The sequence below is a fragment of the Nylanderia fulva genome, unplaced genomic scaffold (genome assembly GCF_048542155.1).
Source record: "Nylanderia fulva isolate GAGA-0341 unplaced genomic scaffold, ASM4854215v1 Scaffold6, whole genome shotgun sequence".
Lineage (NCBI taxonomy): Eukaryota > Metazoa > Arthropoda > Insecta > Hymenoptera > Formicidae > Nylanderia > Nylanderia fulva.
Genome location: NW_028190698.1, coordinates 2,510,941 through 2,527,612, shown reverse-complemented (window position 1 = coordinate 2,527,612; position 16,672 = coordinate 2,510,941). Strand labels below are relative to the sequence as shown.

General features: G+C 33.9%; 2 protein-coding genes across 4 annotated transcripts; one reads left to right on the top strand and one right to left on the bottom strand.

The window, feature by feature from the left end:
* The first annotated feature begins 993 nt into the window (after positions 1-993).
* On the top strand, positions 994-8,669 carry tan (C45 family peptidase tan). Of its 3 annotated transcripts, none has more exons than XM_029315853.2 (8): positions 994-1,151; positions 2,108-2,278; positions 3,891-4,088; positions 4,569-4,676; positions 5,820-6,036; positions 6,292-6,532; positions 7,280-7,476; positions 7,823-8,669. In XM_029315853.2, exons 2-8 carry the CDS (start codon positions 2,168-2,170, stop codon positions 7,951-7,953), a joined length of 1,203 nt encoding a protein of 400 aa, XP_029171686.1. In that variant the 5' UTR covers positions 994-1,151; positions 2,108-2,167; the 3' UTR covers positions 7,954-8,669. The 3 variants fall into 3 exon arrangements, with proteins under 3 accessions (XP_029171686.1, XP_029171695.1, XP_029171677.1); XM_029315844.2 differs by lacking the exon at positions 994-1,151 and adding an exon at positions 1,159-1,432; XM_029315862.2 differs by lacking the exons at positions 994-1,151; positions 2,108-2,278 and adding an exon at positions 1,158-1,432.
* A 368-nt stretch (positions 8,670-9,037) lies between these two features.
* On the bottom strand, positions 9,038-16,535 carry eEF2 (eukaryotic translation elongation factor 2). Its single transcript, XM_029315830.2, has 14 exons — positions 16,439-16,535; positions 14,208-14,422; positions 13,918-14,111; positions 13,319-13,527; positions 12,997-13,230; positions 12,795-12,908; positions 12,464-12,610; positions 11,996-12,236; positions 11,613-11,780; positions 10,579-10,868; positions 10,179-10,388; positions 9,911-10,093; positions 9,439-9,696; positions 9,038-9,182 (listed from the first exon to the last, which is right to left on the bottom strand). The coding sequence occupies exons 1-14, from the start codon at positions 16,439-16,441 to the stop codon at positions 9,114-9,116; spliced, it is 2,535 nt and encodes an 844-aa protein (XP_029171663.1). The 5' UTR covers positions 16,442-16,535; the 3' UTR covers positions 9,038-9,113.
* Between the last annotated feature and the right edge of the window lie 137 nt (positions 16,536-16,672).

The window sequence follows — 16,672 nt, the reverse complement described above, 5'->3', positions numbered from 1 at the left end:
ATTTACCGCATTTTATTGCATCCTTGAAGAATATTTTTCTCAAACTTATCCGAGATCTAATTCTCAGAACAAAACATATCTACCCTACAGACCATACTTGGTTGTCGTCGACGCGCAATGTTTCTTCTCGCAGATTTCCACGTGAAAAATCATCGTTTGAAGATCATCTCGCCAGTAGAAGACCTAAGGTCGAACGAAGTCTCCGCCACTTCCAGATTTAGTTGCACGCGAAATCTCTATTTAGAGATCCATTCGTCGGTGGAAGTATATGAAGTATATACACACGATATATTTCCCGGACGGTCCTTGTGCGCAATATCGAAGGGACCTTGAATGAGATTCTTCCACAAGAACGAACGCGACTTATTCGAGACTTAAGCGTATCACTGCGAAGAAAACTGACAGCCATAAATGGAGCTGCCTTAATTTCTTACGCGATGGCATTTATGGCGCTATAATTCTTTCGCACGTTGTTTTTCTTTCTCCAGTTTGTTCAACACGTACGTTTTCTTCAATTTTCTATCGCAATTACGATGACGAGTGATAAAGTGCTGTTTTGAGGAGAAAAAATCACGATAAGAGTCTATTCACGTCAAAAAAGAGAATTTATTAGAAATTGAAAAAATATAAATATAAATATAATAAATTATATGAATTATCTCGATTTATTAGTTATTTTTTTAAATACAATAAGTCTGCTCGTGGTTACAAAAACATTTCCTTTCGAATTTTCTGTTCCTTTATTTTGATGAGCAAAATACAAGTATAGATGTAGAAATCAAATTATGATCGTAATGAGGGTAATATATAGAGGGTAAATAACTCACAAATAAAGAGAGGATAATACACGTGATTTATTGTATAATACGAATGTGTTTATAAGTCTAAGAAGCTAATGCTTCGACTTATTGCTATCTTTGACTCCTGTTGATCCGTCATTTTTTCTTCGATCCTTATCAAGCATGGTTGGATTCCAAGATTTTCATTGTCGTCATCGTCGAAGCGTAATTCATTTATACGATTGTTCAGCAAACTCGATACTTTTCGACAGAACGACGACATCATATTAAATGAGCTTCTCGTTTTTCTTCATTCGGGTGACTATCAACGGTTCTCACCTCCCAGATCTACCTACGAGAAATCACCTCAAGGTAAGGTGGGTGGCGGGAAAATGTCGTTCCTCTCTTTTCTTTTTTTCCACGTGCGATGGATTGCGGCCGCAATTACGTGATGTAACGCGATAAAAGCCAGATAAAAGACACTCGCGAGTCTTCCCGATCGCCAGGCGGATTGTCAGTCGCGCGACGATATCATTAGAAACTGTCAGTCGTCGTGAACCGGTGACAAACAAGCGGATAAGAGAAACACCGTCATCATCATTATCATCGTCGGTTCGAGCGAGCTCAGGTGGAAATCACCCAGACATCATCAGGTATATACATGCAAACGATGGAGAGTCAGATGATTCTTCACCCTCCTTCTCATCTCTGTTATTTTTCTCGCATGAATGAAGAGTGAAACGTGAAGGAATCAGGGATCTGCATTCAGTGAATTGTCTAATTATTTTTTTTTTGTTTTCATATATTGAAATTATATGCGCTTACGAGATTATCGCAGCATTTTTGCACTATATCCGGTTTCCGATTATGCGTGGATTAAGGTATCAATTTTTATTTCGTTAATATATGCAGAGAAACTGGATACTGCTGTTGAATGAAATCGGAAACTTGAAAAAGTTGTGTAAAAACCAACAGAGTGCAACGTGCTGCTTGTAGAAGGATAATAATTCATAATAAAATTTATGCGACCATTATTCAACTTGTCAATAATAATATATCCAATTATATAACTGTTAAGACACGTGTTATTGCATTTATATTGTTGAGTGGGGAATTATAACTAACAGTTATATAATAGTTATTTGGTGTTTGTTGGGATAATTATGATCAAGTGTTAATAAGATAATAACATTATTTAACACATTAACAATTACCATTTTATAAGCTTTCCAGATGAATGACTAATGTATTATACAATATGTTATTTTCCACGCTTCGACTACTAATTTGAATCTGATCAAGCATTATAAAAAAAAATATCAATGCAGATCGGACATTTATCGAGTTAAGAAGAAGAAAAAACGTTTTTTATCATCCACGACGAAAATATGGCAACCGATTCGTGCAAGATCAAACCGATTTCTAAGGACATAGGCCGCAGGAACGTCATTCCTATAATCCACGTTCGAGGAACGCACTATGAGATTGGCTTCGATATAGTAAGAATCAGATTTTTACTTATAATTAGTAGATTTTGTCCGATTTTTTTAAATTCTCATGATCTATCAGAGTGATCAGATTATTTCAATTTTTCTGTATAACAATTATTTTACTTTGCTTTCCAAATCAGAGTTTAACTTAATACAATTAATAGATCTTGTTCGATTTCCTTAAATTTTCACGATCTATCAGAGTGTTCAATTTTTTTGCATAACAATAATTATTTGTTTTCAGGGTCAGATTTTTTATCTTGTTCGATTTCCTTAAATTTTCACGATCTATAAGAGTGTGACTTCAGTTTTCTTGCATAACAATAATTATTTTATTTTGTTTTCCTGATTTTTCCAGATTTTTACTTATACAATTAATAGATCTTGTTCGATCTTAGTAGATCTTGTTCGATTTCTTTAAATTCTCTCGATCTATCAGAGTGTGATTTCAATTTTTCTGCATAATGATCATTTTCCTCTGTTTTTTAGTGTACAATACTCCCAGCAAACATCAAGTAACAATTACGAGTATATAACTGTTAATTATAATTTACACACGTGTTATATCGCATTTATAATGTTGAGTGAAAAATTATGACTAATAGTTATATAATAGTAACTTGGTGTTCGCTGGGTTTATTAGTATTTCTGATTTCAAGCTTAATGACCCGCGCTTTAATTATATTTTGTAACAGATTGTCTTATATTTCGATTTATTTCGAAATTCTATGAAATTATTATTAAGATAGTCCGGTTGACTTACAGATATTTATAATATATGTATATTATTTATAGGTATATGTGAGTTGGCTATTTTTACTTGATTTCAAATTTTAAGTTGCAATTACAATGTGCCAGAAATGATAAAATCAACGTGAATACAAGTTCTTTAATGTAAATTAAAATTATTTTGCACAAGATATATTTTTAATATGTAAATCAGTTTCTCAATTAACTTCTGCAACATCTTTACTTAAATCTTTGCATGGATATATTTGTAAATCCATTTTGTAAATCAATATATAAAGTTTTAAAGCAGATTCATCGATAATTTACTGTTGCACATCAAATTTTTATTTTTATTTGTCTTTCTAATTCAAAAAAAAAAATTTAGAGACTGAAAGAGAAATATCTGTCACTGATAATATTATATTTATATAACACTTTTTCTTACGATATAAATGATGTAAATGACACATAAATTGGTATCGTTAATAGAAGCAATATCTCAAGTGAAACGAATCAACTTCGACATCCATATGCATGATTGAGTAAAAGAAATGTAATAAAATAATTGAATCGAAACGAGAGCGCGAGTAGAGAGAGAAAGAGAGAGAGAGTGAGAAAATAAGGGGTGACGTTCACTCGGATTAAATTCTCTGCATAAATTATCACGCGACATGCAATACATATATCAATCACGCGTTCGATTAGTTATTATTTTAATTCGCTCTCGAGATTGAAAGACTCGAAAGGATGACGAGAAAATCGGGCAAAATCTGTTTCCATTTTTAATGTAAATTTTAAAGGAATTTTTATATAATAGAAAATTAATCTCTCTCTCGATATAATTGAATCTTATATTTTCTTTCTTGACGTGTCTCTTGTTTGCCTACAAAAGGGGCGCACTTTCGCCAAGATGATCCAGGATTTCGTGAACATTTACACACCGCTGAACGAAACCTATCTACCTTTGTTTGCCACCGAAAAGGGCAAGAAAGTTTACGAGGAAACCCTTAATGCGGTAAAAAAACAATTCCCTCAATATGTGAGGGAAATCGAGGGAACAGCCGATGGTGCGAATGTACCCTTTTACAAGGTATGTCCCTTGTAAAATATAGCTAATATAAATAAAAATATATATAATTGATGAGAATAATCAGTATAATTGATTAGATAATTAATTGATTAATTATTTGGTATAATTGATTAAATAATTAATATAAAGAAGATAAGAAAAGAAAGAGAAATTTAGACATTTTATTTAATTTATATATATTAATTTTTATATTTAATTTATATTTAATAAATATGGAGAAAAAATTGGCATCGTTGAACTCTAGTTAATAAGGATCAATGAAAAATTGATAATTTAAATATATATTAATTTTCATTTATATATTAATAATTTGATTTTAGAATTTAAAAATATCTTTTTTGGCCTCAATTATTTCGAAATAAATTTAAAAATTATTTACGTGCTATATTATTTTAAAATCAAGATTTTGATTTGTTCCTCGCGTGCAAAAGATCGGATAATTTTTGCAAATTAAATAAACACGTAACATGATTGTTGCAGCTGTTTCTAATGCATCTGGATGACATTATTTCAAACGTCACGGTCGGAACCCTGGGAAACTCGCTTCCAGTCGGCTGTTCAACTATAATATGCAATCACCTAGGACATGTAAGAATGATAATAAGTTAAAATATAACTCACTGATACAAAGTAAGCGTGTAGTGGTCAAGGTGAAATATCTTTGTAAGTCAAACATTGTTTTGCGTGTTCATTGTTTAAGTGTCAACATTAATCACGATGAGATAAGATGTTTTTTTCTTTTACGATCTATTTTTCTCATTCTATATCAGATAATATGTCGATGAGAGAAAATTGATTGTGAAATCGTGATTTCGCTCGAAGTTAATAAATAGTCGATTCAAATATAGGATATAATCATTACTTCTATTATTTATATATATAGTTACAATAGTAACTATATATAAATAAGTAATAGTATTAATAAATAAATAATAGTAGTAATAGTATTAATTATATATAGTTATATAGTTACAGCGAAAAATTATTTAACACTAAACGGACACAAACACACGCCATGAATTAACGTGGAATGCAGATTTTTTAAATATAATTACATGTGCATATTTTAAAGTAATATTATATTATAATTAGAATCGATATAGATAATACTACTGAGAAGATATTAAAGATACATATTAAAACATTGAATACAGATACGCATGAGTTAATTGGAATGCAAATTTTTTTACCATATGATTTTATACATATTTAATTTATCTTATTATAATTAAATAAATTATGGCGATGTAGAAAATGTAATTTACCTTCAAATTCTCGCATAATATAATATATGTTCAAATTCTCGCATAATATAATATGTATATATAGTAAAGTGTAAATTGATAAAATTGAAATAATCAATAATTAAGAACCCTTATTGTGTTTAGGAAAAAAATCCGCGACAGAGAAAAACGTATTAACTCGCTCTCTTGCGTTTTATAAAGATATACAAACACGAATATAGCCGAATGGTGATCTCATCTTATGTAAAACAATAATGATGATATTAGGACGGATTATTAATTTAATACAACTTTCTTTTCGTTCAAAGAAACGTACGTAACAAGATATGAAATGGCAGGTATTATTTCACGACTATAAAACATATTACTTTATAACAATAATCGAATAATAATTATTATTGTTTTATACATATTATTATATCTTGTTGTACTTTTAATATTATATATCTACTTATTCCACTTATTCGATTTTATTTTGTTTTCGCAGGAGATTCTAGGTCACAACGAAGACGCCCTCGCGGAGACCTTGAATCACTGGTACCTGGTGAGCGCCCATGTGATCGAGGCCGGTTACCAGGAGGAGAAGTTCACGTCATTAAGCTATGCTGGTTTCCTGCCGGGTTACACGATGGGCTACAACCATCATGGTTTTGTTTTCAGCATCAATACCCTGAGTGCCCGTGTCCTACGATCCGGCAAGACTCGTGAGTTTCATCCCTTCATCCCTGAAATTTCGAACTCTCTTTAGAATTCAACGTAAAAAAAAAAATTAATTAAAATTCATATTTAAAAAAAATATATATATATAACTTTGTCATTCATCATTTGTATCCTGAAGTTCTTGGTCGACAAAGACGTATCTTTTATATTCAATCACGTTGATTATATAATATTGTAACTTGATTGAGATGAAAAATCGTCCATCCTGTTTGAAAAAACAAAATAAAATAATTTTGCAGCGCGATACTTTTTGACGCGGGCGCTTCTGGGCGTGAAGAACTTCGTGCAGGCGCAGCAGATCCTGAGGAACGAGGGCTACGGCGCGGCGGAGGGCTTCTCGGTGAACATGACGTTCCTCGCACAGGAGGGCGATCGGATGTTTCACAACGCCGAGGTGGGCCCGGCCGAGGCGAACGGCGTCAGGTCCCAGCTCAACATCCTGTCTGTTAGTCCGGGCGAGAACACATCGCATTGTAACATGTACATTATACGTCTACATTATGCGTTATTATTGCGTAAAATATTCATCGCATCTTTAATTTATACAGATATCATTTTTTGCGTTCTTGTTTCCTATTAACTTGTCAATTAAAAACACGTGTCAGTTAAGAACACGTGTAAATAAATCGAATCAATCTTTGACAGATGTTCATTTACATTTCTGTATATATATAATAATTATTATTATTATTTAATATATTTGATATATTATTTATAATTATATATAATTATTACTATTATTATTTAATATATTTGATATATTATTTATAATTATATATAATTATTACTATTATTATTTAATATATTTGATATATTATTTATAATTATATATAATTATTATATTTTTGTAATCATTAATTGTAATTATTTTTTTAATCAGATAAGTGCAAACGAAAGAATACAATAGTTAGCTCGTTCGTCTTATAATAATCTAAATTTCGAAATATATTAAAGTAAAAAAGTTATTACTCCAAATTGAAATAATAATATAATTACTGAAGTAATAATATTTAAAATCGCAAACATAAATTATTAATAAATTATTAATGTACATGTATTATGAATGGGATGAATCATTATTTTCACATCTTTACAAATTAGCTATTTGGTCAATAGTCGAGGATACTGAAATAATTAAATAATAATGTATGCATCGAATAATTGAATAATAATGTTTTTTTTATTACATGCCTTTGTATTAAGCAATAACAACTTCCATTGTTTCAGGTATCTGCGTCTGAAGGTGGCAGAGGTGGAAGGATTAATCATAAAGAGCAGCATCCATAGGACAAAGGCGATCCGCAAGCATCCATTGCCCAAATGTCGCCAGGATGTGATCGACATACTTAGTGATCAGACGGACAATGAGTTCAGGGTGTATCAGGAAATCAACAGCAACGATCGCGTCAAAACAATCGCCACTGGTACGCCCTGAAATCAGGAAGTCGAACTTATATAGATCTTTTTTATCTTTCTTTGAAATTAAAATTGATGATAAGACTATGGCCAAGCATAGATTCGATATTTATTAAGAAAATAGGAAGCATTGTAAAACAAACGCGTAAGAAAGATAACGTCATACTTATTTAGGATTTCCCTATCAACTCGTCTGAAATTAGACGCTGACCGATTAAAATCCAAGCACGTCTTCCAAGCATATCTCTTAGAATTCTCTTCGCAGGATCACAAAGACCTGAATGCGAACGAGAAAATTATTGTGCGTCTCGCGCGTACGAGATAATTATAATAATTATTATTCATCAATTGCAGGTATCTTCGACTGCGTCGAACGAACGTGGTCCATTTACACGGATAAGCCTCAGTGCAACGAGCCAATTCTGGTAATACCTATGCAGCTTCGAGACTCTGCGACTTTGCGATGCAGCAACGGGAAGAAATAAAGCTCTGTTGCCTCTCATCTCGATCGGATTTCCATCACCGTCGCTCGAATCACGAGTGCAGTTGTTCGTATTAAGTTGGCGCCTCATTATGCGCGTATTCTTAATCTGCAATTCCTCATTTGTTATTATAAATCATCTATTCACTGTTTACGAATTACATATGATCGCGAATACGCGCATAAATCTAATGCTAGCTTTTGCATAATGACATACATATATATAATAAATAACATAATATATAGGATATATTACATAATATATAGGATATATTACTATTATATAAGTAATTGGTAAAAACAAAAATATATTTTCAATCTTCTCTCACATGCAATGTAAAAATAATCTAATGTCAGACTATCAATATTAATTCCCAATACTAAAAAAAAAATTATCTACAGATATCAATATATGTATAGATTTACTGAATAAAATAATGAGATTTTATACATTATATGAAATCCTTGCGCATTGCGTCAATGTCAATTTTTAATTTTAATTGAAGGAAATTGGCCATAAATACTATTAAAAATCGTCATTATTACGGTACATATTGGGCAAAGGGAATAAAAGTGTTGTGTCTATTTCATAATTTCATCTTTAATTCCTTGATATTTTCGTAATGAGTACATTGTTGCGATGATTCTTCCGTTTGAGTTAATTTCGGGAACTGTTCGCCTCCGATCAATTGTAAAGTCCTCAACGCAAAATTGACTAAATTTCGGTAAAAAAGCAATATATATATATGTTTTATATATATATAAACTATTACAGAATCCATTTTTTTCGTTTAAACAAGATTAGCGCGAAAAACGCTGTAATACGAATAACAGCCTTAGCGCTTTACCCAATATGCTAAAAAAAAATATATATATATAAGCAACCAGTCGACGTTGCTTCCCTAATTAAATAAATGTACAAAACATACCGCCTCTTTGCACTTTTACATGCAGATATACTCTGCACATTTTTCTTGTTTCTTTCGTTATATAATTACATTTTTTTATTATCCTTGTTCGTATTTATAATTGTGTGTCTTTCACGGATCATTGCGCAAAACAAAATTTATAATAAACCGATGTTGTAATTGTTGTACAGCAGCTCCAGCGATTTTTATTAATCGAATTACATAGGTATTTAAATATGGTGCGCGTGGATTGAGGTTACAATTTGTCGAGGTACGCGTTCAAATCTGGGAGACCCTCTTTCAATCCCTTCCTCTTACGTGTATCCTGCAAAAAAAAGCATACAGATTTTGTCAAGATCTCAATATGTGATTGTAATAAACGTAATTGTATCTCTCATCTGATTATTTGTTTATATAAAAGAATGTACGTTTCCCTATTCAGGCGAACCAGGACATTACCTGGAACGTCAAAACTAAAAACGCTCTCTCTTCCACGAGATTAAAAATGACGGTGGCATTGTATCGATCACCGCCATCAGTTATGCACGTGGTGAAATCAACGCGACACAAAATATATGTACCTGCACAACTTGGTATGGTCGAGTGCTGGATTCCATCGGATCACCTGGCAGGATCTGCCAGTGATCGAACACGCACTGTGGGAATGCCTGACCACCGGTGTTGGAGCGTAAATCGGCGGTGAAGCCGAAGGATTCGTTTACGGGAAGATAAGCTTTAACTACGAACATGGGAGTACCCGCAACCTGTTGTTCTTCGAACACGTGACCTCTCCTACGGTTCAGCACACCGTAGATACCACCGACTGCTACTTCTGGGCACTGCAAAAAAAATTGAAATGTAATCGTGTCTTAATAGATTTATTTTCTATCGATTTTATGTAAGATGTACATTAATAGGTCTTCGTTCGTTTCAGCTGAACTGGCTGCATTAATTCAGAATTTATCTTTTTTACTCGTTGAAAGGAAAAAGATTAGCTAGTCCAGCCAGTTCAGCTAAAATAAACAGACTTATTATTGAAATAACATGATTTACCTGAATTTCACATAAGTAAACGGGTTCCATAATTCGGGGTGAGGCAGTGAGAAGACAGGCATAAAGGCAACGTCTTGTGGTAGGGATAATTTGACCACCACCTCTGTGAATCGCGTCGGCGTGTAACGTTACGTCGTGAATGTTGAAGCGTACACCTCTCAAATTCTCTTCCGAAAGAACACCCTGTGATAATGTAGAAACAAATTGTATTTACGTTGATCACGCAGGTATTACATGCAAAACGAGAAATCTTGCGATAGATCTTTACCTCTTTCGTAGCCCATTGGAATCCAGCTACTACAGAGTCCTTAATTTCATTGAGATACTGTACACCCTTGGTGCAATCGACCAATATATTGGGTCCGCTGCCATCAGGTCCGAAGCACCAGATTTTCCTAGCCTCGGTAACATCATAATCGTATTTTTCATTCAAGTAACGAGCGCGCACTTTGAAGTCGTCCCGTGGGTTAACATCACCCTGCAAAATATCAGAAGATAAAACTTACTTTGGTTTATTTCTATCTTCCTTTCTTTCTAAGTTGCCTACAGTTTATACAGTCTTATGACTCATTCCATCGTCTTCATTTAACTGTTACATTTCACTCAATTTTATTAGATATTACATTAATTAATAATTGAGTTTCTGAAAAGAGAAATGTCGAACTTACGCTGTCAATGTCCTCAGCGAGACCATCCGGCATCGGACAAGCCATCATGAACAGTCGATTGTGTTTGTTCGGAGATTTCGAAAGACACATTTGATTCGACTGTTCAGAAATCGTTTCTCTATAAGATACGACGGGATCGGACTTCTTAATCGGGATACATGCGTGGTCCTCTTCAAGATCTTTCAGACAAATTTCGAGATGCAACTCTCCGGCACCGGCGATGATATGCTCGCCAGATTCCTCAATGATACACTGCACCATAGGATCGGATTTTGCCAGACGCTTAAGACCTGTCAAATTAAAAAAAAAATTAAATCATATATTTTCGCGAATAAAAAATATCTTAAAATAAATAATATTTAACGATATTTTTGATATCGTGTCAGATGGAAAAATTCAAATCATGGTTTATCATAACCCAATGCTCAAGTCAATCTCATCATGTGAATCATACCACATACAACACACACACACATATATGTATACATTTCTAACAAAATATTTGTTTAAAATGTTATTAATTATCAAGATTGGATATAACTATAAACTTATTAACTTTTTTCCTAAATTAAAAATTTCTTTCCATTCCTCAATGCCATTATTTTTTCTAAATCTTAAACATTGAATTAAATTTTAATAAGAGCATTCTATAATGTATGTCAATCTTACAAGTATGATAATAAAAAATTTTATACTATTAGTTTTAATTTTTTTTCATAATTGTAATTACAAAAAAAAAAAAAAAAAAAAAAATTTCTATATTAAAAATAATTTTTATTTCGTTATTTTATATAAATTTTTAAAAAATTAAAAAATTTCTAAGTTATGACATTTTAATTTAATATAAATATTTTTAAAAATTAACTTTTAATTTAACTAAAGTTAATTTAATCTTAACTTTAATTGAATTACTTTTTTCTTCATGCAATTTTGAACTAAATTAATTTTATAAACTATTAATTTTTAACTCAGATTTAAAAAATAATAAACTTATCCAATTCTACTAATTATATTTAAATCGAAAGCTTACGTACCTTCGACCAATTTTGGCAAATCAGCAGGATTCTTCGGTTCTACCGCGACACGTACGACGGGCGAAACCGAGAATTTCATAACTTTCATATTGTGGGCATCCTTAAACGTCGTGATGGTACCAGTTTTTACCAAGAATTGATCAACACCCACAAGACCGCAAATATTACCTGTATTATAAAAAGATACATTAATAAACGATTTAATTGAGCATGTATAATGTAAAAAAAATTCTAATTTTGTTTAATTAAATCAGCTGGCCGTTCTATTTGTCGATCATAAATTATCAGAACAGGTCTGTAGAACAATCATCATTTTTAAAAAATTTTTAGACATTTTTTTAAAATTAAAATAACACCAAAATTAGAAATCTTGAACTACTAACCGGAAGGCACATCTTCGATAGCTTCGACATAACGACCCATCATCAGAATGGTACGTTGAATAGCTTTCTCGTACAAATCTTCTTTCTTGCCCGGTTGGAAGTTGGGTCCCATAATACGAGCCTTCATGCCGGTGCATACCTTGCCCGAGAACACTCGGCCAAAAGCGTAGAAGCGTCCTTTATCCGACGTCGGTACCATTTTCGAAACGTACATCATCAAAGGTCCGTTCGGATCGCAATTCTAGACAAAAGATAATTAATTAATAGACAAAAATTATTATTTTATGTATATATATAGTCGATTATTTTATATTTTATACATATATGTATATATATTTTTTAAAATCAGAATTTCGATTTCCTTCATTAAATTTCGGAACAGGTCTGTGAAATAGATGCTCATCATGTGTTTGTTTGAAATATTTAGAAAAAATTATATATATTACAATTCTTGTATATAATACAAACCTTGATGCCAACAGCAGCTTCATCATCAAGAGGTCCTTCGTATAGCATCTCCATACGATATTTTTGAGCAGTTACAGGAGATGGCAGGTGAATGGCAATCATCTGAAGTAGAGCTTCTCCGGCAGGCAACCACGTTCTCATAACAACCTAAAAATAATGTGCATGATAAAAAATATTCCAAAGTAAAAAAAAGCCAATACATTTATCGAGCATTTCTCAGAAATACTAGTATTCTCTCATTATAAATCAGAAGAGGTGTCAGAAAAACTAAAATTATCATCATACTTATAATAAGTATCTATGCAACATTTACTTTCGAAATAAATATTACCTTTAAAAGAGCTTTACCATCCTTGTCCTTATCTTCGGGTTTCAGCACAATTCCCAGTTTTTGCAAAAGAGTATCTGCCTCCTCCTTCTTATAATTCATAATACTATCGAAAACCTATAAATAAGTTTAGTTTTTGTAATTTTTTTATAATAATAAAACATTTTTGTTTTTTGATAACACTAAAGACCAAAAAAGTGCTTACCTTATAAATCGGATCTAAAACGTACATGCAGAAGGATCGTTTGTTATCAGTTTCCTTCTGTTTGCTCCATTTCTTGGTCTTAGGATTGAAGAAGGACTCGCCCCACAATCTGTTCATAAGTTTCACTACGTCAATCTTAAATTTCTCAGCATACATTTCAGAGAATTGTTTTAAAGTAAATGCCCAACCATGGAGACCAGAACCGAAACCTACGGAACCCTTGCTGGGATCTACCTGTTTACAAATATATCATATTTATAAAGAAACTTTATGTATATAATTGTTTTGATCCAAAAACAGAAATAATTATTCCTTCACTTACTCTAACTTCGCCCATGGGACCATCATCATCAGAGTACGTCGCAATAATAACGTTAACATTTTCAACAATACGTTGGAAAGTTTGATAAAGATCTTCACTATCCAGCTGAAGTTCCAACAGTGCGCGATCCATTTTGTTCATAAATAAAACAGGCTTGATACGCTCCGCGATCGCCTGGCGCAATACAGTTTCAGTTTGTACGCATACACCTAGAAAGAAACAAACAATTATAATTGTTTTTCTTTTATTTTGGGAGAAAAATATTAAAATCTTTGTAAAGATTGTATTTTATGTATATATTCTCTTATAAAAATATCCTAACATTTTAAGAGGAAGGATTTGTAACATTTGTGTCGTAGCATATTAGTAACAGACATAAAGATAGAGGTCCACTAGTAGCGTTTAGACACACTTGTTCTTTACTCTTCTTCCATTGCACTGTCAACATTATCAATGTACGTTGATCAGCTGCAGATGCAAACCAAACGACATACTATAAAGTAACCCTTGTGTGCTGGAAGATCAATCTCTTTGATCGTACCAAAAAAACTTATGTACGAGTGCTAAATGAAAAAGAAAGAAAAATATTAAATACATACCGGACACACAATCGACGACAACAAGAGCTCCATCAGTGACACGAAGGGCGGCTGTGACTTCGCTTGAAAAATCTACGTGTCCAGGTGAATCAATCAGATTAATTAAAAAGCCCTTCTCGTCTTTGTCACGTTGATCAGGATTTGTGATGAAGACTAAATCTTTCTCTTCAAGTTCAAAGAACATGGAGATTGCACTGAAAAGAAAGGAGCAAGTGATAATATTGAATAATGTAAAATTAAGAGATCGATAAAAGTAGTGCATATAATAAATACTGAAAGATGCGACTTACGTAGATTTAATAGTGATACAACGCTCCTGTTCATCTTTACGGGTATCAGTAAACCGGGTTTCACCGGCCTTAGCACCAGCGATAATACCAGCCTTGGATACAAGGGAGTCGGTCAAAGTTGACTTTCCGTGATCCACGTGTGCAATGACGGACATATTTCTGATGTTCTTCTTTTTGTCCATCATCGTACGGATCTCGTCTACCGTAAAGTTCACCTACAACAATGCATTTTCACAATTAAAACATGCTTTATTTTTATTTAAGTTAGTTTAATTTAAACCTACATTAATTCCAATTTATCTGAATAATTAATATATAAATTTACAATCAATTTATATATAAATTTGTAAATGTATACTAGATAAGATAGTTGATGCACTTTGCTATATATGTAATTCCTTATAACACTCTATTGCAACATATTGCAATATATGAAAACATGTAGATATTTCCAAATTATACAAAAAATATTTCCTTTTCACGTCCTTTTTATATTAAATCAATTTAATTCTCATATAATAGTAATATCAAATACTTTTGCAAAAAATTTGAAAAATTATCCAAAATAATATCCTAACATGAGAGGCTAAAAAGAATTTGTAACATTTGTGCCGTAGCATATTAGTAACGAACATAAAGATAGAGGTCCACTAACAGCGTTTAGACACATTTGTTCTTTACTTTTCTTCCATTGCACTGTCAACACTATCAGTGTACGTCGATCAACTGCAGATGCAAATCAAACGACATACTAAAGAGTAACCCTTGTGTGCTGGAAGATCAACCAAATTACCAGTTTGAAATATATACTCTGTATATCTCAAAATAAATTAATCATTTTTGTATTAATAAATAAAAAAAAGTAATTTTATTGAATGTATATGGTAACGTAAAGTTAACAAGTAGAAAATGTGCATCAAGAAACAAAGGAACAAAGCATGCTGTTTTAAGTCTAACCTAAATAATCTCCAAAAAAAAAAAAAAAAACCAATAATACATATTTATGTAAAATTTATATTCTGAATATTAGTAAAAACAATTATTCACTTTGAAGTAAAAATGAAAAAATGAATTACAAAATTAAATAAAATGACAAAACAATGCGCAATATAAAATGCAATCACAGCTTGAAAAAAAAAAAGAATAGATATTAAAAAAGCCATAAAACATTTTCGTAACAATAAATTAAAACGTTTATTCATTGAAACAGTCAAAGGCAGCATAGAATTTTATGACTGAGAAGAAAAATTGTTGAAAGAAAAGATGCATAAAACTGAAATAAAGTAGATCGAACAAATAAATGAGAATACAAAAATCTCAAGATAATACAAAGGATGATAATAATAATCGGAATTGATATTCAACATTATATATATTTTCCCGCTATTTTCGGGTAGACCCACATTTTTCCCTAAAATTTCTCGCTCGACATCTTCGACAAAGAAAAAAAGTCTCCGAGAAAGATCAAGAAGCACGTTGCCTCATGTATCGACACGAGGCTGCGTCGTGACACGTCGGTGGGAGAGCTAGAAGAACGAGAGCGCGAGGCAGCGATGAAAGATTTCCGCCCGGAGACGGAATTTTCACGCTCGCGTGACATTTCACATCTGCCTCGGACGCGAGGCAGCCTCCTCTAAAATTCTCCATACGCCGAAGCGTCCGCCTTGACGCTTCTCATAATCGCAATTTTGCCTCGACATACATTTTTCCTACCGCGCAGGCGGATCCCCCCCGATGAATAACCACTCGGGAGCGAACCGCGTGGCCGAGGAATCTCGTCGCGGAGAGAACGAGAAGGCGCACGCTGGATCCTCGCGAGCACGTTGCTCGGCCCGAGCGGGCACCATGACACGTCGCGGGCGATAGCATATTTCCGCTCGGGACACGTCGCGGACGTGACGCCGCGGGCGGCGGAATCTCGGCCGAGCCCGGGGACGAGGTTCCGCGACGACCCCTGAACCGCGTGGCGCGGAACAGCGTGGCCGGAAGCTCGGGATCCGCGGCGAGGTTCCACGCGTGTCGAAATTGCGCAATCCTGAGTAATCGCCGTCACGCTCTCTCTCTCTCTCTCTCACCGTCTCGCGGCTTCTCTCCTCCGCGAACGGATTCTCGAGAGCCGAGGTCGACGAGATCGCCCCCAGGTCTCGGGGAAAAAAAATATTGCGGGCCGCGCGTCCTCCGGGGCCGCGAGCTCGCGATCGCGACGACGGCATCGCGACGCGGTTACGTACCATCTTGGATGTTGTCCGATCGCCGACGGCCTGGTCCGAAATATACGTGCACCAACAATGGCGAACTCCCTCGGAAAGACCTGGCTATCCGCCGTGCACCCGAACGCCGCCTCTAATGAGTGGCGAAAGCGCCGCGTCGCGGCGGCGTGGGACCGCGCCGGCCAATCGGAGCGCGCTCCGCCGCGCGGACCAATCGCGGCGCGGCGCGCTCGCGCAGGCGCGCCACGCGACATT